General features: G+C 41.5%; 3 protein-coding genes across 5 annotated transcripts in view; 2 read left to right on the top strand and 1 right to left on the bottom strand.

Annotated features, from left to right (window-relative positions):
* EFCAB5 (EF-hand calcium binding domain 5) overlaps positions 1–5370 on the bottom strand; it is a 30708-nt gene extending 25338 nt beyond the window's left edge. The window contains exons 1-2 of the mRNA XM_030462686.1: positions 5287–5370; positions 2108–2683 (exon numbers count right to left, since the gene is read on the bottom strand). Of these exons, the coding sequence (XP_030318546.1) occupies positions 2108–2673 (566 nt within the window). The 5' untranslated portion in view covers positions 2674–2683; positions 5287–5370. The remainder of the gene's footprint in view (positions 1–2107; positions 2684–5286) is intronic.
* A 4103-nt stretch (positions 5371–9473) lies between these two features.
* On the top strand, positions 9474–10190 carry LOC115599392 (proline-rich protein 2-like). The gene has a single exon (XM_030462685.1). It carries the CDS (start codon positions 9474–9476, stop codon positions 10188–10190), a length of 717 nt encoding a protein of 238 aa, XP_030318545.1.
* SSH2 (slingshot protein phosphatase 2) overlaps positions 10070–24257 on the top strand; it is a 90639-nt gene continuing 76451 nt past the window's right edge. For 2 of the 3 annotated variants that reach the window (XM_030462569.1, XM_030462568.1), the window contains exon 1: positions 10216–10292. Coding sequence is in view for 1 of the 3 variants with exons in the window: in XM_030462570.1 (XP_030318430.1) it covers positions 10230–10292 (63 nt within the window). In the remaining 2 variants the exon portion in view is untranslated. Of the gene's footprint in view, positions 10293–24257 lie in introns of all 3 variants that reach the window. The other variant, XM_030462570.1, reaches the window with a different exon arrangement.

Raw genomic sequence — 24257 nt, 5'->3', positions numbered from 1 at the left:
GAGGACTCATAAGCTTTTGAGAAGGACATGATGAAATCCTGCCTTTCCTCAAGGTAATGTCAAAGTTTATGGGAGCTTCACTAGGGACAGAATTTCACTCCTCATCTTTCTGGTGCTTATGTGAGAGATTTTGAGCACAGACTGGCATTTCTCTTGTAAGACTTTTTTCCTTTTAGAAAGCCAGTGACTCGCACCAGGAGTCACAGTGCTACACGTCCATAAAATCCTCTGTGCTGCTGTGGTTTAAGAATCCTGTGCAAATCCCACAATACAGGCACCACAAATATGTAAATCCTGAGCTACTGTGAATGCAAATCCCATGATATTACTACTAGTGGATACATAAACCTGCTACAGCTATGGCTACAGAAACACACGTGGCACTGCTGTCTACAGAGAGATTGATTTTTACAAGTCTTGATAGTCCCTTCCTTTGCATCAGCTCTGACAGCTACAAATTGAGAACCTGTCTCCAAATGTAAAAACATGGACTTAACAGCCAAGGCCAAGATCACGTCACCTATAGCCAAGACTTTGCATTCTACAAGAAAATCTTACCTCTCCAGAAACAAGCTCTGATTCACAATGAAAGTTAAGAGCATTTTAGCAGGGAAAAAAAGCAAACAACCCAACCCCAGGCCCAACACCAAGTAAAAAAACCAACCCGAAAAATGTTAAGCATTTTAATTTCTTCTGCAAAATAAAAATTTTGTTCTGAACATCCTGCATCCAGATGTCCTGTGAAGCAGTCCCCAAAACAAAGGTTCCACAAAACATGCCAGACATTGTTGCAGAACAGTCTATGCTTGAGTGAAAGCTCACTGAAAAAGATTTTTCCTCAGACTGTTTCAGTGAATTGGCATTTACAAAACAAATTAAAAAAACCTGAAAATCTTTCACCAGTTCTGGTTGCACTACTGTATGTCTGTTTAGGAAGAAAAACCAAAAAGCTGAGCTCTTACACGCTGACCACAACCAGTCAGTTGTAATTATTTTTATCTCTGGGGAAAAAGGAGGTAAGTGACTGTATGAAATTCACTTATCACACTGATCTAGCTGTGCTCACACATGGTATGTTTCTATGAACTGCAACAGTATGTGGACAAGAACTGCAGAGACAAAGAGCAGTAGAGAAAGATTTAACATATTCTTTTATTCATTATAATATTGGAATGTCAATTATCTTCATTTAGAGTTTATGCATAAAACTTCTTGTCAACATTTTACTGCCTTAATTCCCAACACTGAAACCCTGACACCAATTTTCAAGCTGCATGTGCTATTTATGCAAATATGACAGCCAGCCATTCAAATAGAGGCCATTATTCTACAAACACATATATAGAATAAAGAGATTTAGTAGTAAGTGAGTAATTTAGACATCACAATCACCTCTGGTCCTCTATGAACACAAATGTTCACCTCTGTATTTTTGTGAACAGAACAATGAAAATGAATGCATTATTGTTCACCTAACACTCACATTTTAGCCTGCCATAGGACTCCCTTCCAATATTCATTAAATATTATGCTAAGGCAAGCAGCCTAGAAATAAGCAACATAATAAAATACAAAATGGTTTCTACTTTAAAGGGGAAAAAGAAACTGAAGTGAAAGTCTCAGTAAAAATCCTAGGAGAAGGAGTTTCTACAATGTGTCAGGATATTGGTTTTGGTTTGGTCAAGAGAAATCATCCTGAAGGAGGTAAAAAAGGTTATCTTTTTATCATTTTTGGAATAATATTGAAGAAATTATCTAAAGAGTCCATAGACCTGTCCTAAAGAACTGCTGTCACTAAGCTAGACTGGTCTGAAAGCAGTTTACATTCCACATATGTAATTAAGATAGAGCCTGAAGAGAAATTATATACTTGTCAAGGGCAATACATTGACTTAAACAGGAATAACTAGTGTTTCACTTTGTGTGACATGTTCTGGCTTCTCAGTTTTTTATAAGAGACAAATACCATCTCTGGAACTGTACTACACAAAGTTCATTTTGTTGGACACTTTGCCAGCCAGGTAGCAGTTACACCACTCCCTTTATAAAACAGGGACCAAGACAACAGCTCTGGTCTTGTGACCAGCCTCACTTTCAGCTCTCTCACCTTTCTAATGCTGCACCTGGCACCTGAGCTTTTAGCTCCTCTAGGACCATTTTCATTCCTCTGAGGTAAGGGCTTGGTTTTGTAGGAACACCATGCTGAGGATCATGTCTCTTCAGATATTCTCCAAGAAAATTGATGGGGTTAAATTTGATTGATTCTTCGTCTGGTACAAGCACATTCTTTCTTTCCACTTCCATTAAGAGATTTTCCACTCCTGGGATTAATGTAGGTAGGAGTTTGTCAAGTAAATAGATACGAGTATCAAGTGACTCTTTCTCTTCACTGAACCACTCTCTGGGCAGCAAGTCACAGGGTTCTCTCTTCTTTATCTTTTCTTCTTTCACCTTTTGTGCATGAAGAATCTTCACCTTTGTCCTCTGCAGGCGCAGGCACCTCTTCTGCACCTTTTCATAAAAACACTTTCTCCATGGAGCATCACTACTAAGACATGGTGGCTTATCATCCCCATGATTCCTCTTCATTTCTGTGTCAGTTCCATTCTTAGCCCCAGCTGTGGCATGCATTGGACCAGCAATTTGAGCTGCTGCTCCTGACTGAGCAGCCATACCTCAGTCCCTGTGACAAGAACAAAAGCAGTATGTTATATATGTTATATAGTACCAAAAGATACAGCAATGTCCTAGCAGATGACATGGTAAGAAAGTCTACTGTTAAGAATTAATTAATACAATCTTTCTATGTTATTTTAAAATTGTTGTTACTGTTGTTCTGTAGTCTTAAATTAACACAACTCCTTCACTTCAAAGATCAGTAAATGATTTATAATGATTAATTATGTATCAGAAAAGCCCTTGGAGACAGAGCAAATAAACAAGTCTGTTCCTTTCTTACAGGAGAAGAAACTGAGACACAGAAGAGAACTGATTAATTCCAGGTCACTTAGAGACTCAGAAACGAAGCAGTGAATAATGCTCAGAAACCTTTTCCCCCAGTGGATTCCTCTTCCTTCCAGTATCATTATTGCTGTTTAGGTCCCAGTCCATGCCTCCAGGAAATCCAGTAAATATGAGACAGAGAGAGCACTATTGCCCTTCCAAAGTAAGGATGAAACTCCACTCTGAACTCACTGCCACACTATCCTTTTGAAGCTCTTATTTAAAAGTGCTTTTCACAAAGGTCTTTTAGTATCCATAACCATACTGCTGCTTTTTATATGTTTTGCTCTCCATGTTTAAGCATTTATAGCTGCTCTGAAGAGAGTTCAGCCTTTCAGGAAATGCATAAATGTGATCCACAGCCCTCCTGGCACACAGATGTGATTACTAGTGTGTTTACTTTCTGGTTCATAACCATTGCTTGAGTCCAAATACTGCCTGGATAGGTAGGATGTTTCACAGCACTAAATTTCTATGCATTTTCTTGATGGGATTGTTGCCATCTTCCAGGAATTTGTTTTCAAAGATATGTACCTGCTGGGAAGTGAGATGGATTTATGGATGAAGCTGCCTGCCTGACCCATACAGATGGTTTTAAGATGGGAACTTCTGTGGCTTTGTCACTGAAGGACATGAGCTGTAAAGGAGTCCAGATTTTTAAGGGCAAAAAGGGGAACCTGTCAACCCTGTTGAAGTGTTCTTTGCTTAGATAAGTTTCTTTCAATATGATGCAAAACCAAACTCTGTCTGGTTCAAAGCAGGGTGTTAACCAAATGTTCTGGTCATATTCCAAATCAGCTGGTTTTGTTGTGCCAAAATAAACTGTACTTGCAGTTTCAAATACTTATGTTATTTTTTAACATCTTTTATGAAACTACACTGAAGTTTCTGTGCAATATTAAAGTGACAACTGCACTCTGCTTTATGAGGTGGCTGATTCTGCATGATGATGAATTTATTTTCTACACCACTTTCAACCCTTTGTTAGGATGAGTTTGAGTACTACTAAATGTTAATTATCTCTATGTCTCTGAACAAAACAAAAATCAACAAAGCATGACTGCTCTACCTCAATTTCAGGGGATTTGCATGAATCCAAGAATGGAAGCACAATGCAGAGAACTATGCCCACTGCTTTAATACAGGACAGAAGAGGAAGAGAGTATAGAAGAGCATTCAAACAGGACATAACTGCTAAAATAAATAACAAAGTGTGCTAGAATGAGGACCTGATACTTGGAATTTGTCCAAGATTTTTGGGACACACCTCAAGTTTGTATAAGGCACCATTGGCTCATGAACTTCAGGGCTGATTTACATTAGGTGAGAACTGGTCTGTGCCTTTCCCAAGTGGAGGTTTGATTTTGCAAATAACAGCAAGCATGGTGCACAGAGACAAACTTTAGAAACACCTAATGGGATATAAAGTTTCCTGAAAGCCTTTGTCAAAGCTGAAGGCAAGATAAACTTTTCATTATTTAGTAGGATGCTGCTTTGCTGCCTCCTTTACTGTGAGAGAAATATTCTTGCTGGAATCCCTGCATGTACAAAAAGATTATCTCCCTATTTTCTGCACAAACCCCAAATGGTTACATTATTATTCTTTCAGGGATTTTTGAAGAAAGACTGAAGTTTATCTAGGTAACTATTTGGGAGGTGTTTGAGTTACAAAAGTCTTTTCAAAACAGAGTTCAAGCTCTTTGATGCTCTGTTGCTCAGAAAGAGTTTTCCCTTTCCCTAATGCACTTCATAGAGCATGTTTATCTCATCAGTCACAAAGAGCCCAATACCCTTTTCCTACATGATCTTCTTTTCAGTACAACTAAAATTTAAAAATACTTCCTATTTTGCTTCCTGAAGATTTCAAGAGCTGTTTTTCTTACCTTTGTAGAAGCTATCAAAATAGATCTTATGCCTCCTGCTTTCAAAGTGGCTTTGCAAATGAACAGGAATTTAATATATGCCCATCTGTTCTCAACCATCAAAAATCATACAGTGAATTAGGGATTTCTCAGACTTGCTGTGGAGCCAGGCTGTGAGTTTTACTCCTCTGTGTGTTTGCAGTTGCTAAGCAATAATCCCAAAGGTTGCTATGTCTCTTCCAGGACTCAGAATTGCTGTAGGTTGTCTTTTGGCTTTGGCAGCCCAACAGACTCTTCTGTACTTAACTTAGATGACTGCATCACATGACTGAAAATAAAAGACTATGAATAGCAACAGTCTACATTAAGAGCACATTTAAAGAGAGAATCCACAGGTGCTCAGTGACAGGAGGAGGTTTACCTTGAAATTCAATGTTCATGAAATTCAGAACGGTCAGGAATCTGTTACAAGATGCACCAAGGAGTGTATTAACCAGATGTGAAAATCTGAGAGATAAAAAGAAATTAATTACAAACTCAACTTAAACATTTAAAAAAAAAAGAACTATGTGGCTTTGAAGCAGCCTTGCAGAAAAAAACATGTACAGCATTTGTAAGGGGAGAGTTTATAGTGTGGTTTTGCTAAACTGCCTTTAAACTTGAATCTAAAAGAATTTGATGAATCACCTTTAATAAATTCTCCTAATCACCTTTAATAAATTCTCCTAATCACCTTTAATAAAGTCTCCTATATTCTTGAAGAATAATATGCAACACAGGGAAAGGAGAAAAGACAGAATCATCTGTGACAGCCATTTTGCACTTATTTGTACTAATGTATAAATCAGGTGTCTGTTCAGTGATTTCCTTGGTGTTATGCAGGATCTCCAACTGAGAAATTCATGGCAATTTGTGCAAGGAAACAAGGATTATTTTATGCTGTTTCTTTCTGTGTACTTTGCTCTGGAAGCAGCATGATCTTTAGATTGTCTACCTGCAGGAAAACAAAACTGTGACCTTATTTTTGGGAACTGTCATTGGAACAGCTGCATGGCACCCCACCCTCTTGTAGAGTATTAGTCTCCATTTTATGGGACAGTTGAGCTTGTTAAAAAACTTGAAATAGAAGACAAATTTTTCCAAAATCTGAAACAGTTACTGTCAGAGTCACATATATTCTCTATTTTAGGAACTCTGGAGTTTTAATTGTGGACTCCAAAGTGTCGTTTTCTGTCACCTTTATCAAGTGACTTATTTATTACATCATCCACAACACCAAAGTAAATATTAATTAATTTGTAAAACTGTAGAATTCAAAATAGCTCGAAGTGACATCACAAGTCCCAACATAAACCCAACACAACATTTACAATGCCCTTAAAAAAATGCCTGGATATTTTCAAATACCACAGGAATGCCAAGCTTACCAACTTGATTTTAAAATTTGGTATTTGCTAAAGAGAGGAAACATAAAACCCCACAAAATGCATGTAAGTCATCTCTCATGTGGAAAATACTGTGTAATAAATTAGTTTCTTTGCTATTTATTTGAAGGAACATGCAGCAGAAGGAAATATGCTCACTGCAATGTATTCAAAGACGTGCTGAAGTATAGCAGCAATTATGTCAATAAAATGAAGCAGAAAATTAGTGCAGAGGACCAATTTAAAATGAAGCTTTAAATGGGATTGTGCTTTTTTCCTCCAAGCAGTTTGCACATGCTTGATTCCTGTTATCTCTTCTCCCAGGTGAGTTTAATTTTTCCCCTTTGCAATTCAGAATTCTGTTGCTACTATGATTAATGCACAAAACCTTTTTTCGTTTGAAACAAATGGAAAAATACTGTCCCTTTCCTTACAGTGATTTTTTTTTAACCCTCAAATTACAGCATAAACATGGGGCTTGGAAGGAGGGATAAAAATGGCTCTATTTTTCTCCAAGTGGAATCCCGTGGGTTAAGCAAACCTTTAATTGTGCCCTATTTAACTTGGCTGTTATGCCTTATATGTTTTTGCTAAGCAAAGTGTATCCTTTTATTATGCCATCAAATACTTGCACTGTTGACAAAATAATGGGCTGAATATGTCATCACAGATGTTTTGCTGGAATTGCCTCTTCTATCTTTTTTTTTTTCTTTTTTGGTTTTCTGTGTAAGACACATTTTGGGAGCACTCTGTTGCCTTTTGCAGCTGATGCCAAGATTATGCAATAAAAGCCCTGACATGTAGTAATGAGAGTTTGTGTTAGCCAGAGAAATGTTTGCAGAGTATTAAAGAAAGAAAAGAGCCAGTTTGGGGAATGCATAGAAAGCCAGCTCATGTAGAGCTTCACAGCCTTCAAGAGATATATTGGGCTAAAGCTGCAGGTGCTGCTCACAGAGCCTTCAGCACAGGGAAGAATAAGGTCACACTTCCCATCTCTTTTTTGAACCAATCATGATGCTGTGACCACAGGCTGCCCTCTAATTGCTCTTTTCAATTAAAATACAGCTATGCCTTATAGCTTTCTCCTCCACATTTCAATTCTGCTGCTAAAAACCACTGCACATGCAAATAATACCCTTTTAATGGTTTGGAGAACCTTTGTGGTCTGTGATTATTGTAGTTAATAACTGATACGTTGGACCTTTGGCTAACTGGAGATAGCCCCTCCATTATTTACTTGTGGTAAATGATTAAAAAAAAAAAGTGTTTGCTGTTCAAATAACTGGAAGACCTACCAGACATATGAAAATTACCCAACAGTTGATTTTGGAAGCTGGTTTAAATAATTTCTTGACAGTAATGCCTGCATGATTGTTGCTCAAAATCCAGGATGAAACACCAGCCCCAGGTGAGGAAACTGCTAGAATACTCAGGGAACTTGGAGTCTTCCACCTATCCTCTGCATCAGAGCACACTTATCTAAACAGAAGCTACATGCCTTGAAGCAGCCCTATTATTTGCAAAAATCCATTTGCATGAAACAAAACAATAACCTGGACACTTGAGAGAAAGGTGAAGACCATTAAGATCCCTGTCATGAAACTCTCCCAACCTCAAATGCACCTACAATGAAGAAGCAGCAAACCTAAATAATCTTTAAAATTATCAGAAAACACAAAGGTGACTAATGTGGTCTGAAAATATATATCATTTAGTTCTACAGCTGGAAGAAATAGAAATTTTGATAGGAAAGAAGTCCTGGTGAAACTCCAGATAGAGCTTTTATTCAATAGCCACACCTAACAGCCTCACTGCTCTACCTATGACATTTGAAGGTGTGAAAAAAACCTGGTATGTGCAACTCACAAGGCACAGAGCAGTCCTTTTTCTCTCAAAACTTGCAGCTTGCTTTATGTATGATGGCAAAAGGATATCTGGATTTGGAACTGTCTCTGCCAATCTATATCTACACCAAAACCACATCTGTATTGCAGATTCACCCACAGAAAAGATAAGGCATTCAATAAATAAATGGGAGGGAGGGACTAGACAAGAGGCTGCTCAGGAAGATATTGTTCATTGGAAAGCTGGGGAATGTTCAAAACTTGGGAGATGCCATTTTAAAAGGAGTCTGGAAAGCATTTTCTTAGCCTCTATGCCATGGATCAAGAGTGTGCTGCTAACCCATTTACCTTAAATACAGTGTTTCAAAATAAAAACATGATGGCTGTACAAGGCAGGACAATGCCTCCCTGATTACCTGTAGGTTTTGCTTATTCTCCCATGTGCTTGGATCCCACTGGAGGCTATTTTAGACTCTTTCATGTTCAAGACCCTGGCTTGCTGTGCAGTCTGCTATATGCTCAGCTTTAGTCCAGTTTAAGGAGCCTGTCCCTTCATCCTCTCTTGTCCACGAGGAGGCAAAATACCTCCTTAGCAAGCCTAAGTTCTTCACTGCAGTGAAGCTCAGCTCGCAGAGCTGCCCTGCAAGTTATTTTGACTGCAGGGCACTGGGGAATAACCTAAAGAGCTTCTATGTGGTTTCTCTGGTGTTTAGATATACCATGGAGTCCTGTCAGTCTGAGGAGCAGAGGAGAGCAATACAGACCCAGTGCTTAAAAGGAATCAATGGGTTAATACACACTTGAAAAAGAAGAGCTTGCTCTGTTTAATATTTAGACTGGCTTCTATTAGGATATGTAGTGCTGTCATTAGATGCTGAAGACAATTCCTGATCCCAGTTACCTCCTTGCCAAGATTGCCAAGAATTCGATACCACCAGGCCAAAACTGGAAAAACATTGAAGCTTATTGGTGCTTGCTTCGCATTCTGGGGATGTCTCAGCCCTTAAAACACCATGTATACTTATTAGATTAACTTTTTGGGGTTTGGGCATTGAGGTATAAACAGGTCTTCTATGCTGTTTTCATTACAGAAAGAGTTACTATTGCTCCCTAACACATTACATGAGCATGAAGGCCAACTTTCACCAAGCGCAGCACCATCCACATCACTACAGCTCCCAGCAAGATGGGATTAAAAAAAAAAAACAAATAACCCAAACCCATCACTTTTACGTACCGGAACGCCCTGCCAAGGCATTACCTCAGTCCTGGGTGACCCCCTCACCTCAGGCCCAGGCATCACCTCAGTCCTGGGTGATCCCCTCACCTCAGGCCCAGGCATGACCTCAGTCCTGGGTGACCCCCTCACCTCAGGCCCAGGCATCATCTCAGTCCTGGGTGACCCCCTCACCTCAGGCCCAGGCATCATCTCAGTCCTGGGTGACCCCCTCACCTCAGGCCCAGGCATTACCTCAGTCCTGGGTGACCCCCTCACCTCAGGCCCAGGCATTACCTCAGTCCTGGGTGATCCCCTCACCTCAGGCCCAGGCATGACCTCAGTCCTGGGTGACCCCCTCACCTCAGGCCCAGGCATCATCTCAGTCCTGGGTGACCCCCTCACCTCAGGCCCAGGCATCATCTCAGTCCTGGGTGACCCCCTCACCTCAGGCCCAGGCATGACCTCAGTCCTGGGTGACCCCCTCACCTCAGGCCCAGGCATGACCTCAGTCCTGGGTGACCCCCTCACCTCAGGCCCAGGCATCACCTCAGTCCTGGCTGACGCCCTCACCTCAGGCCCAGCGCCCGAGCTCCCCCGCCCCGGCCTCTCAGGGGTTAAAACCGCCGCTGACGGGCGCGGGGGCGGTGCCGCGCTGACAGGTGGCGCATGCGCTCTGGCGCCGCATTGTGCCCCGCCGGCCCAGCCCCGCCGCGCCTCAGTCGGCGAGAGGCCGTTGGCGCGCGTGGAGCTGCTGCCCCCTGCGGCCGGCGCCGCGTCCGCTTCCCCCCCCCCATCCCCCTTCCCCGCCGTCCCACCGCCGGCACTCGCCATGGAGTAAGGCCCCCGCCGGCCGGACGGGGGGCCCCGCCGCGCCTCGATGGCTTTGGTCACGGTGCAGCGCTCGCCTACCCCCAGCGCCACCTCCAGCCCCTGCGCCTCGGTGAGTCCAGCCGCCCGCCCGGCGCTGAGGGGAGCGCGGCGGTTGGTGGCCGTTAGGGTCCGGCGTGCGGCCGTGCGCATGCGTGCAGCAGACCGCTCACCTTTCCCCCCCACCAAACACCCCCTTCCCGCCGGTGCGGGGGCCCTGACAGCTCCGTGTGGGCAGCGGCGGCCGCCCGTTCGCCTCAATACCCCCGGCCCGCCCGCCGCTGGTCTCGGTCCTTGGAAACGGGGTCAGACACCGCAGCCGGGCCCTCCCGTCGCGCTTGCGTCGCTGTGGCTTGGTGACAAGCGAAGGGAGAGGCGGGGGTCCCGGGTGGCCTCTCAGCAGGCCTGAGCTGGGGTGGCGGAGCCGGTGGGACTCCGGGTTACCAGCCCGGAGGCTGCTGAAGGTTTCCCTCCCAGCAAAGTCCCGGTGGTTCCCTCAGGGTCTCGGTCAGAGACCTCCCCGAGCCTCAACTCCTGTGCAAAGGTGCTGCTGCCCCAGCTGCAGCTCGGAACTGTCTGAATAAAACAGCCGGGGTTAATTTAGTTTGCCTTGTGTGTGGTGGGAGAGAGGTGGGAAGTGTGCGAGGAAGTAAACTGACATTGGTCTGGCTACAGCTGTTGTGAGATGATTTAATCTGACAGCACCTTCTGGGTATCTCCAGTACATGGCCCTGTCTTTGCAAAGAGCTAAGATATTGTTTTGTTTTGTTTTGTTTTGTTTTGTTTTGTTTTGTTTTTTTTAACGTTGCATGTAATCTTCAAGAGGCTGTGTCAAACCCAGGACAGATACAGAAAGGCCAGATTTCAAATCTCTGGGTGAGATGTGCAGCATGAGCAGATGTTCTTGCTGCCCTGATCAGGAAGTGAGGCAGGAGGCTGTGGAGACTTCTTGCTTTCCAGGCTTGGGACAGGCTCTTGTTTCAGGACTTCTGCATTGTACAATCTTGCATGGTAACCCCTTAAACTACTACCTACCCATTATGCAGCTTTTTTCTAATATAACTAAGGATGAGAATGAAAATACTCAGTGTGCTTTGACTTTCTGTATCCTTAGTTATCACTTGGCTTTTTTCCTTAAAAACCCTCATGCAATTACCACGTTTGTATTATGACTGGCTTGCAAATGTTTTGGAGGGAGAAGAATTGAAATCCCAGCTGCTTCCGTCATCGGGGTGGGTTGATGAAAAAGCCAACTACTCTGAAGATACCTCTTGTTGTGTTAGGTAACCTCTTCTGAAACTAGATCAGCTACTTGACAGGTCCTGCCTGCCCCGACAGCATTTTAGCTGTCAGAACACTTTTTTTTTTTTTTTTTTTTTTTTTTTTATCCCTTCCTTCATTCCCACGTCTCTCCTAAAGTATGTTTATTTAGCAGCACTGATTAATTTTGGTTCTGTTTCTCTGCTGTAAATATTAATGTGATGCATTACTTCAGAGGTTGCTTCTCCCTTTTGACTTCTTTACCCTTTCCATTATTACTTTTCTCATACATTTCTAGCATTTAAGGTATCATTATGAGAATAAGCATGTTTCTCTTTGGATCTTCTTTCTCCCACTTGGATGCACAACACCTTCCTTGGTTAAGTATTTGATATATGTGAACAATTAGTTGTATTTTGTAAGGCTTTCCCATCTGGAACAGCCAGGCTCTTTTCCCAGCCAATTAAACTAAGCTTAAACCATACTGATGTTTGAACACAGCTTTGTTTTTAAATATATTAACAACTCCCACCAGAGCCTGATAAATCCAGGGGATGCAGACTTTGGTATGTTTACCTATATTCTCTTTCTTCAAGTCCTTAAATCCTTAAATCCTCAAGTTCTTAAATCCTTAGTGCCCTATGCAAAAATAAGTGTGTGACTTTACCTGGCCTGCTGTTGGTTCTCATAGTTACTTCTACTTTCTCACACTTTCCTTGCAGTCTAAAGCAGGAATGATAAGATAAGCATCATATTCTGCCCCTAACTGCTATTGTTTGAGCGTTTCTGCATTTCCTGTTACAACTTCCTAACCACACTTCTGGGTTTGGGCTGCCCTTTTAGCCTCTTGTTAGAGACCTGGGGTTGCTCACTTCTCCATCCTTCCATCAGAATTTTATTGGAGCATGTGTGTGTGTGTGTGTGTGTGCCTCCTCTCTCAGAAAGTTGCTTCTTAATCAAATCTTTCAGGTGATGATCCTTCCTAGACTTTAGGGCTTTGTGAACAGAGCAGTCACCTTCTTAGTGACTTAGGAAGTTCTTAGGAAGGCTTTGGTCTTGTGAGCTTGCCAGTCTCATGAATCCTTGTTGACTTCAGCTGGAGGACTTAATTCTTTCAGTTGTAAATGAAATTGTTTCAACCATTCTGTTGAAAACTGATACTTGCTTCCTTCACAGTGGCAGTGGATTAAGGGTTGGACTTGATGATCTCAGAGGTCCTTTCCAACCTGGATGATTCTCTGATTCTATATGGATTGACGACTGTCTCCAAGTTACCTCTTTAAAAGAAAACTCATCTTGCTAAATGATCTTTTGGTAGTATAAGGGTTTAACTCGCTGTGTGAAACCTTGCTGTTTCAGCTTGTGGTCAAGGAAGAAGCATCTTGGTGTGTAAGCAAATTACTATGGCTAATTCTGTTTCCAGGTCACTTAAGAATGCTGAGGACAGAAATGAATTCTCTTTTAAATTGTTTGATGTCTCCTTGCTTTAGAGGTAAACTTGTTGGACAAGGAGAAAAGGTAAAATTGATGTCCTCAAACTGAATTTTTGCATTAAGTATGCCCTATAAACAGTTATAATTGGCTTTTATGGATTCAGGGGAATAGCTGTTCTGAATTGCTCTGAAATTGGATGGCTTTTATTTATAGGGTTTTATCTTGTTCTCATTGCCATAGAGCATCTCATGAGCATTCATTTCAGGGTAGCTCCTGCAAAGATGATACATTTACAGCCCTCTGGTCACTTGATGTCTTGAAAAATTCCCTAAATTGTCTGTCCAGACTTCCACTATCTGTTTGATTTGACCTTTGGTTATGCAGCCACTTTTGATAATAAGACTGCAGTCTTCACATCCATACAGCAGAAAAGTTGTCTTCTGGTGTGCCATGTTAGCAAAAAATGGTAGAAAGCAAGACTGTACTACAGTGAGAGGTAAAAACACTGTGAGCTGGAGAGGGGCTGCTTGGTGCTCTGACAGTTCACTTGTCTTCCTTACTCTCAGGGAGATGATACATTTTTTTTGGAAGGGAGTGACTGACCCAGAAAGAGAGGATATGCTGCATATCTTGTTCTATAGTGCAGACTTGGAAAAAAAAAAAAAGTTTAAAGCTGATGAAAACTTGCAGAAAATTTTTGTATGTATAAATGCATTTGTGTTAAGCCTCTTCTCTTCCTAAAGCAGCTGGGTGAAGCTTCCTGAAGCTGGTTGGTTACAAAAGACCAATCCTTCTCTTAAAGATTTGTTGTGTATTGTTTATACACATAAAAAGTGTCCTAAAGATCTGTGTGAAATGTAACATCCTTTTTTAGGATGAAATCGGTATTTGGAGCTGAGGAGGAGGATGATGACAGTTAAATTGGGACATCACTGTGGATCATGTAGCAACATTCTTAAAACTTGCAGAGCACAGAGAGTGTTTATCTTTTTTATTTTTAAAGGATCTAACTGTCCTTTCAAAGGATATCACAGTGATAGCTTGAATTTGTTTTTTTTATTTCTTCCAGAAACAACCAACCCTTTATTCACATTTCCCAGATGTTTCCGGTTTTTCAGAGCATTCATACCTTACAGCCACACTAATGATTATTAGGCTTGGTTTATATAGTGGAGTGGTTTATTTTTGCTGGCTTTTTGAGTCTGATTTGTGGGAAGAGGAGTATGCATTTGGACCTGGCTATGACTTACTTCAACTACCGGGTCTAATACTTGTTGTTGTGTTTATTGCACTAAAGGATGTACCAGATATAAAATACCTTTCGTATTGTGCTTTACATTAAATCATTCTAATGTTTCTTTGCAAGTCTGGCAGCTACTTCTCCCATATTCTTCTTACTCTTTTTGTTTTGTTTCTTGTGGCACTTCTTTACAAGTTGTTTTGTTTGGAGAATTTGTGTCTTGACCAGTGAAGTCCAGCCAAAGAAGCTGTGGTAGCTGACCTACAAGCTGATGCCTGCTTTTCTTGGGAAAAGTCAGGGTTCTTGTAGTACTTTGTCAGCATTGACTTTAAATGACCATTTTTAGGTTAAGAGAGAAATTTTGTTTTTGTACTTCTGTCAACTTTTTTTTCCCACTGAACACGGTGCCATTTGTGGCATTCTAGATAAAACAACTGTACAGCTCAGTACTGAGCACACTTCAAAAGAGGAAGTTGCATAGAAGAAAGCAAAATGTACACTAAAGTTGTGATCTTTTGGGTTCCAGCTAAGTATGAATTCTTGTGTTTTGAAAAGTAGCTTGTAATTTGAAAATGCAAATAGCCTGTGATGCCGTAATGAGTCATTATCTGACCAATATTGATTCTTGCTGTTTAAGCAATGAAAGGTTGAAAAGGGCAGGGTACTGTAGTATTTATAGTTATTCTAAGAGTCAATGACACATTTACTTAAGTGGAGAATGCTATTTTGAGAGGAAACTGCCATTCAAAAAGCATTCTGCTGGAAGTATTTTAGTGGAAGAGGGCTGCCTTCATGCAGAGGTAATGCCTGAGGATTTCCAGTTAATGGAAGAAAAATCCTCAAAGATCCATAGCTGCAACTATTCTGTCTTGGGAAAAAAAAAAATAGCCTTTGGGCAGCTTAGCAGTGTGTAACTGCTCCCTGATCACAGCCTGCAGCTCAAGGTTTCATTCCTCAGTCACAAGTCACTCCTAGTAGCTCAATGCAACTTCACTGCTGAAGCAACAAGGCTGTTTTGCAGACTGGCTCTCAGGAACTCAGCACGCTGGAAGCTCTTGCTGTCCTTGCAAGAATGTACTGGGTGGGAAGACTTAAAAAATGCCCTTGTACTTGCAGAGTTCAAGAAGCTTTTAATGTCTTCATATCTGACTCTTACTGATGCCATTAGCAAGAAGCATGTAAAAAAGCTGCTGGTCTTCTGTGACTGATACGTCCTTTGTATAAACTGGCCCTGCAACATGAGAGTGCTAGGCTTGTCAACTACCTGCTACAAGTCTTCGAGCTGTTTAAGTTCAGCCTGTAAATCTAAGAAGAGTCTCCTCTGTTCTGTTGATTTGCCTGAGCATCCTTTTATTTTATTAGGCAGTGACAGTGAAGCTCATCTCTTGTATAAAGGTTGAAGGATCTTGGAAGCAGGAGAAAGAAACAGGTTGAAGGTAGCCAGTGATTTAAGCAAGGAAGACAGGGTTTCTTCATTTGGCTGGGAGCTGTTGCTCCATAGTACTCTGTTTAAAGGAGGAAAAAATTATGAAGGCTAAAAACCGTGTTTGCATTTCAGAGTTGGGCTGTGTAAATTGATTAGATCCCTGTCAGTCATCTGCAAAATTCTTATTCCAGTAGTACAATATTGCAGTGTGTGTGTTTGGGTGCTTTCATTTGGGCAGGCTTCTGTAGCTGCAGTTTTGAATGTGTCAATAGCTTTTTGCCCAAATAGATTTGCTCTGAATATGCATCTTATCAGTGTGGCTCATTGCAGGCTGATCTCTTTTCAGAAGGCAGAAAACGTTGCTGTCAGATGAGTCACACAGTTAAACAGCTTGTTGCTTCCATGGTGAGACGCACCCTCGCTGCGTATGCCAGCAAGCATGAAGCTCCTGGCAAATACCCTGTGACATGAACTTCTTATGGCCTGGACAGATGGAACTCCTCACCAAAATGCATTTTGCTTGTGGCCACTTACTGCTTTTGGGTTTACTTGTCCTCTTCCTCCTGAGGAAATCCTCAACTGAGGAAATAATGAAGTTACAGCATCAGTATGGGCTGTTTCAGGGTGGAATGAGTGGGCAACTTAAGGCCACAGTATCAACTTCTTGTACTGAGGTAATGAAAGACATCAGAATATTTAATCTGGTCTCTTTTGAAATAACTGTTTTATCACAGATCATACTGTCCCTGTGCTAAGCTCATTCCAGAGCTCAGGAGGAGGCTTGGATTCTTGAGCCTTCCACTGCTCTGCAAGCAAAGCAGCACAGAGATGTCAGCTCTGGAATAATGCCAGGCTCCTTGTTGCACAGTTTACCCCCTGTCCACCCCATGGGTGAGGTGAACCTTAAACAAATATGAGGCAAGATAAAACAGGGTCTGAAACGCAGAAGACCCTAACCTGGCTCCTATGTACTGGTGTCACAGAGTCATTTTCTCTGTTTCACAGGCTTTGACACACTGGCTGCAGCATCTGCTCTATGATGGTGTTTCCATAGGAGACAATCTGCAGGCCACTTGAGTTAGTTTGCCTGTAACTGGCTTTGCTGTTGTCTGAGGGAGGATGTCACAAAGGGAGTTTGGAGCAGATTTGAAGTCCAGGAATCTGTTCTCCCTCAGAACAGATGAGAAACAATAGGAAGTAGTTGGGGATGAATGGCACTGTACCAATTCTGCTGAGGGATACTGTGTTCATTTGTTAGGTCACAATGTCTCCTTAGCAAGAATGCAAAAGCTGCCAAGCTAGGCACATTTGTCCTCAATTTTTAACTGGATTAAATATCTCAGAAGTGGATTTTAATGTGGAAAGCTGGTCCCATCACAAGGGACTGTAGTAGTCCTATTACTCTTGCTGACTGTTATTGTGTCCCTTCTGTTTTGATGTATGGAGTTATCACATTTATAATCACAGCAAGAACTTTTAAGACTTGTTCAACTGGCTAACATCTGAGAAATGTGTAAATTACAATTCTTAAGAAAAAAAAACAAAACAAAAGAACAAAATAGCTTTTCATCTCTACCCCTTTTTAGTGTGATGGTGCCTTACATGTGTAAAATGCTTTGCTTTCCAAAGAAGAGCTTTGTTGGTAGTTTGAGGTAGCTGGAGTCTTCTGTGTGATGCGGGGCCAACACCTTGACTTAATCCATCTGAAGTTTCCCACAAGTCTGAAGCTGCTGAATGCTCTTAAGTGTCCTGAGTGCCATGTCCCAGGCATTTAAGAATGGAAGTCCCAACCTCCACTTGCATGTGGAATATCTGTGAGTTTGCTGTCCCTCTGTTCTTTGCAAGGTTTTGCTCAGCCAGGAAGTGACCGGTCCTTCGCCAGCTGCAATTAAAAATACAGAACAACTTCTGTATGCAAATGTCGATGCCTAAGACAGAGACTCAGCAGCTGTGTGAGGTGACCTGCTTCTTGGATGGTAGCAGGTACCCTTTGGAGTGCTTCTTTGCAGTAGTCTTGGGTTCTGGAGCATCTTCTGTAGGAAATAAGGTGTCACACTGAAAATTTAGCTCATAAGTAGTTTCAGGGTGAGCCAGAAAATGAGTCAGATCTCTGACTTCCAGTCAGGAGCTAAACCTAGTGCAAGAGGAAATGCTAGGTGGCAAGGTGTTTCTGGAATAAGGATTGATTCTTTTTTGTTGTTGTTCTCTGGCATTGCTGTTGTCTCCTTGTTTTTGTTTTCCTTTCCACTGTTGTCTTCAACAGCTTAAAATAGGTTTAAGACAAACAGCTCTGGGCATGTTCTTCAGATGATGCTGTAACCACTGTAAATGCAGTGCTTCAAAATGTGGTATTAAACAGTTAAGTAGCTGCCATATTACTTTGTCTTCCTGAGTAAAGTGTAAACCTTGAAATGACAGCATCCACCTTTGCTTTTAAAAATTGGAGAATGGTTGACGAAGAATTGATTCACTTTCTGAATAAGGACTTTACTTATGTAACTTGTAGTGAGTTTGGTTACTGGGAGTTTTCTCTGTTTTTGTTTTCAGCTGAGTTGTGCTTATGTGGGGTAGCAAGCTTGTGACTTCAAAAAGTGAAGTGAAAAAGAACAACTTGGGCTTTTTTTCTCTTTTTGACATTACTTCCTTCCTGGTGGTATTTTGGTTGCACAGCAATGGGCTGTTCAAGCCTGAACTTCAATACTTACATCAATCTTCAGACAGTAGCTGCCCCTGTAGTGTGGGTCAAGTCTAATATTACATAAACATGTCATGACAATTGCACATGGAAATCAAATATTAATATATTATCCCTTGCTTTTTGTGTCAGCTGCCATCTTGTTCCTCAGCACTCTGCTGGAGCTGACTGCCCTGGTGATGTGCTGGGGGTCAGTTGTCCTGAGCAGCTTCTACTCTGCTTCTGAGTCTTAAATAGAAGAGGTTATCCAGGGAAAACGATAGAAATGTAACATATTTTCAGATGTCCTCCCAAAAGTTGTGCATAATTATATAAACTTTTAAGTTAAGGGAGGCATTACCAGTTCAGGTTTTAGTATGGCTGGAAGAGAGTTTGCATAGGCTCAGTGGGTGAAATGAGTATTTTTCACATATACTTTACAGATCCCTCATCACAACTTGTGTTTTATGCTGCAAAGATAAGAAATGTGCCACAGGCTTCTGCAGCCCACATGTCTGGTACCTGCAGTAGAATTTTTCTCTTCTACACATATACCAGAAACTGCTTTTGTCTGGAGGAAGCTTTATTTAACTCAGAGCTGCTTGTGTTGACTGTAGATGGCTGAGATGGTTGTTCCAGGGGGGTTTTTATATGGTTCTATAACAAGTGAGGAATTTCAGGCTTGACTTTCCCTTGAGGAGCAGAGAGAAGTTTTACATGTTTTTAGTATTTGGGTAGAAGATTATGTGAGTCAAAATAGATTGTTAAGCTGGAGTACTTGCTCACATCTTGCTTCTAAACTTGAGATGTGTCTCATTAAAAAAAAAAAAAAAAAAAGATAATTAAAATTAAAACCACCCCAAAATAGAAGCAGCAAACTCAAAATCAAGCACACACCACTCTCCTACAAGCACCTCCCAAAGCAACCCCAAAACAAAACTACTTGGCTTGTTTAAAGTTTAAACTTGCAAATTTAGTTTCACGACAGATGAGCACAGAATGCCTTGAGCCAAAGCAGGTATGTGCAAAGATAGCTCGAGGTGAGATGCAATATAGATTTGTCAGAATTTTATTTGCTTTCAATAAAGTAAGACATCCTGGATATAGTTCACACTTTTTAAACTTCACTTTGATGGTGAACATTTCTTTGCTTGTGCTATGGGAACTACTGAAGAACCCTGAAGTGTTTGAGATGGATCAACCTGGTATCGGTGAGGAATCTTTTGGGGGGGATGGAGGATGGGAAATGATTTGCCAGCTGACTTCTGAGAGCAGTCAGTTTTGCTAACACGTAGCATCTCTCTTCTTGGCTGGGGTTCAGTGTCTCTGTGTGGTGTGGAAACATGCTGTGTAAAACCTGAGAACTTCCTGCTGTGGTAAGGAACCAACAGCTCTTCCAACAGGTGCAGTCTTTAGCTGCAGTCCTGAAGGCTTAACAGAAGTATTTGTTGTCATGGGCCTTCAATATTGTCCATCTCAAACTGAGCAGCTTACTCCTGCAGGAGCAGTGAGTGGAACAGGCCTGAGCCTGGCCTGAAGCAGTTCAGAAGGCAGAGCTTCTTTGTCTGCCTTGCATTCTACGATAAGAGAATTAGGAGGGGAAGCTGTGTTCAAGAATCTCTAATCCATGATGGTGGCTCTGACTGAAATGGAATAATCTTATTTTAAAGGGTGTTCTAAACCACTAAAGCTTTACAAATATTAATTTTGTTCTTTTGTTTCCTAATAAAAGGCTTTTATTCATGAACCACTATTTATTTATTAACCTGACAAACTAATAGCAAGCTCTCTTCTTGCAGTGTATGCATGTGCCATATCACAATTCTGCTTGTCACCATAATAAGAACTTTATTCATCTGCTTTAAAATGTCATTGATAACAACCTGGCATTGGCCCAGCTTGGAGCAAGCTAACTACAAAAGGCTGCATTGTAAACCTTTCTGAGAGTACATGCTACATTAAGTCTAAAATTAAAATAAATTACAAATAAAAAAAAAAAGTGAGAAGAATGTGCAGGCTGGTCCTGGTGGGACAGAACTGCCAAGTATCTTCAACCCTCTTAAAAAATGGATCTCTGTATAGAGGCATTCTGGCTGGAAAATGGTTTAGTTTGAAATTAAGGGTGCATTATGCTGCTCCCTATAAAACCATTGAGGTACACTGAATTTATAAGACTCATCTTAAAATGAGAGGGAAGGTCTTGGGGAACTACAAGCAGCTACATAAGAACTTGTCCATGTTCTTTCCTGCAGTCTCTTCTTTCTTTAACTGAATGCCCAGGATGAAAACTACAGTCTGAAAACAAGTCATAAGGCTCTGAGAGTTTAACTGATGGTGATGCTGTGAGGTAGTTTGTTATGTTACCTGCCTGAGCTCACCTCCTCTGGAGGTACCCAAGCTGCTCATCACTCTGACAATCCTGCACATGGGGCTTCACATTTATGACAGTTTAGGGTTCTTACCTTTGACTCTCCTCTTCTTAAAACTGTTAGGAATTAAACATGTGGCCTCAGTGAGGGTGGACTGAATTGCCTTTGAAACAGATTCAGAATTTTTTAAGAGAAACTCCCAGGGCTCTTTAAAATGAGCCCTACCCTGTGCTATGCAAGAGGGCTGTGTTTTCCCATACAGACCTCCCAATAAACTAATTACTGTCCTTGAACACTGTTACTGTTGAGCATAACATGAAGCTTTAAGGCATCTTCATCCAAGGTCTTCTGGGAGCAGTGCAAGCATGCAGTAAATTATTACTGTTTGTTCTCATCCATAACTAGATCTGTAAAATGTTCAGGCAATGTGGTGAAGGGCTTGCTTAGAACTGATGTATTGATTTCCCAACTGGAAAGGGCACTGCAAGACTCTTTAAAAAAAAAAAAAACCAAACAAACCAACCTACAATTTCATGCTGCTTCACTTCTGTGGTTTTTTTTTGTTTGTTTGTTTTGTCTCTTAAGTTTAGTGTATGGACAGCGCCATGGGTTAGGGAACACTTCAACTGCACCTTCAGAGACTTTTCCTATGTAGCCTTCTACTGAAGTCAATGGGCGTGGAGGTAAGCAGCACCCAGTGCTTTCTGACAACATCACTGCCACCCACTCTGTAGCCTGATGCACACAACACTCCTTGTAGCTGAGCATTGGTTTTCTCTGAAAAAGTCGCATGCAGTTGCACAATGAAGACACTGCTTGTGTAATGCAAACATCTAATCCTACTTGTTGGTACAAAGTGCAAGCAATAAGCATCGAAGTGCAGGAGGCTTCACCAAGACTGCATGAACACTTGCCACTGAGTTTCGGTGACATCCCTGTGTTTTGTCAAAATGTAACTTCACAGTTGATCTGATTTGAAAGTAGGGTTGGGTGTTATTGCCTGACATGTTTGTCCTCCTGATGCTCAACACTTTTTGCCCTGCTACTGATTGTTTATTTTACAACTGATGAGTTTAGTCTCTCAATGGTTAATTATTCTGTCACAAGCCAGTCAGGATCAGTGAGAGTTTCCTGTTTCCTTGTCTTTCTGTTGATTTCCTTTTCTGTTGAAACACTTTTTCTGTTGAAATAACTTAGTTGCTACATTCTTCAGTTTCCATCTAAGTGGCTTAAGGTGGAGGGACGGGGAGCTGTGAAGTGGCCTGACATACTCGGAGAGATATTGACAGCTGGGTCTAGTGACTAAATTGTTCTGATAAAACACAAATTCATTACTTGGTGGTGTTGAAATCCACTGACTTTTCTGTACTCCTAATAGAAGCCTTTAAAATACCCAGCTGCAGGCTGATGCTCTCCAAGCATGTGACACTGACATCAGTCCTAGAAGTGAGATATTGAACTGCCTCCAAAAATGAGCTCACTGGGTGATATTCAATGCACCAATTTAGAAGAATATCAGCTAATTTGATTGCAGTCACCTGTACATACTGTTCACAACAAGGGAATTTATTCCAGTTTTAGCTGTTGTCATTCTAGATACCAATGTTATAATTCTAAAATCCTCCTGATAGGATGCTGTGTTGCTTCATCCCCTCCTGTTGCTCTTAGGACCTGCACAGAGTGTTTTTTCACTCCTGACCCCAAATAAACATACTTGCCTGTTATTTTGTAGACTTGAAGAACTTCTGTCTTGTAATTACAGGAGGAATACATTCTAGATGCTAGTGTCCCAGCATCTCAACATATACCTGATTATTTATTTATTTGAAACATGGGCATAAGAGAAACAATGTGTTAGAGGGAAAGTTCATGTGAATTTGTGCAGAAACCTTGTTGTCTCCTTCCTCCCACCCAGTATTTTCTGCCTGTTATTTCAGACTACAGGATTGGCTGGTTTGGATGTTGTTTAAATGGAAGAGAAGTCCTTATTGAGCTGGGAATAATGTTGCTCTTTTCTTTCAAGGAATACTGCTTCTGAGTTAAGACAGGAAGATGCTTTATCTTCCAGGTCTGCAACAGTGTTGTCTGAATTGCATCTGGTTTGCAACTAAAGAATTGTATTGGGAAAGACTGAATGGAAAGACTGCTGCTGATGTAGGCAGAAAGTTGAGGTGCTGAGAAGCTCTTACAAGCACTGTGTATAGAGCAAGAAAAGTAGCGAGGTCTAAAGAGCAAGGAATGGAAAATGAGATGGGAAGAACTCTGTTACTGCAAGAGTAAATGATCCCTTAGAGTAGCCCAGGAGGCTGGTTGGTGTGAACTTTGCAAAGTTCAGTGGTGAGAGTGCTCTGTCCTGGGTGATGCTGTCTCTTCCTACTTTTTTACAAGAAGCTGGCATGTTTTCAGAATAAGCTTCCAACACCTCCTTGGTGGGGAGGAGGACTGGGACAGCAAAATACTTGTTTGCATCTAGAAAGTTAGCTACAGCAGTAGCTATTTGAGTTTGCTGAATGACTGTTCCCTGGTTTTGGTTATCTTGGGGAGAAATGGGGTCTGGGATAGGGTTGTGCAGTCCCTGCTCTGCCTCAGCACGTGTATTCTGTAGCAGCAGCTCAGAGCTCAGCTCTTCAGATGCTGCTTCTGCAAAGTGATGAAATGAACTTCTGCTTTTCCCAGTAAAATGCCTGTGGTACACGGGTCACTTGGTTGTTTGAGTTCATCTTTATTTAAAAACAGCAAGAGTTTTACAGAACCACATGTAGGGCACGGAAGCAGAGAACTGAGCTTCATCTGCCCACTGCTGTTGGAGGGCAGGAGGAGGTGGGGAGGAAAAGGAGAAAAACAGCTTTGCCCCGTGCGTGGTTTGATACTGGAGAGCTTTCCAGTGATTTGAGAAGGGGGTGGGGAGAGAGCCAGATGCTCTTAGGAAGTTCATACCATTGTTAATAATGTAATTCACAGATGGTGGTGAAGGCCTTGAAGAGGCTTTCATGCAGTACTTATGCTCTGTAATAGACAGATCATCACATAAGGGCTCACAAATAGAGATGGCTTAATCCCAAGGATGAGTCCACAGTGATCTATTTGATAGTGGCCCTGCTGATCATTGTAACCTTTTTAAACAGTTAAGAGCCTTTAGGATCTCAGAATGCTGAGCACTACTCCAGAATTGGACCAATTCCTAATTAAATTGTCAGGATAAAATGTTAGTATGGCTTTGAGACTGTTCCAATGAAAGTGGTTCTTATGAAAAACAAAAACAAAATTCAAGTTCCTTTGTCCAGTATAGTATCCATACAGACAGTAAAAGTGTGAAAATCAGTTTGTACAGTGCCATCGTATTGAGAAGCAATTCTGCTTTTATTTCCTTTTATCTGGTTAGAGTTGGAAGCAGCCCTTGGATGTGTTTTTTTCTGTCATTACATCTTGACAGCTAAGGAGAAGGATTGTGGGTTGCATGTCCTCTTGCATTTTGAAAAAGGAATCACTTGTACCTATGAACTTTATAGCAAATGGACAGTCTGCTGCTGGCTTTCAAACATGCAGTATCAAATTTTTTTTTAGCTCAAGTCTGTGCAATTAAATCCAAATATTGGTATGCTTTTGAGAGGCTTATTGATAAGGTCTTCACTGAC

This window comes from Calypte anna, chromosome 19 (genome assembly GCF_003957555.1).
Source record: "Calypte anna isolate BGI_N300 chromosome 19, bCalAnn1_v1.p, whole genome shotgun sequence".
Lineage (NCBI taxonomy): Eukaryota > Metazoa > Chordata > Aves > Apodiformes > Trochilidae > Calypte > Calypte anna.
This window is presented reverse-complemented; position numbering and strand designations above follow the sequence as displayed.

Excerpts from the sequence above, each read along its gene's own strand:
- LOC115599392 (XM_030462685.1), top strand. The coding sequence starts at position 9,474 with ATGACCTCAGTCCTGGGTGACCCCCTCACCTCAGGCCCAGGCATCATC.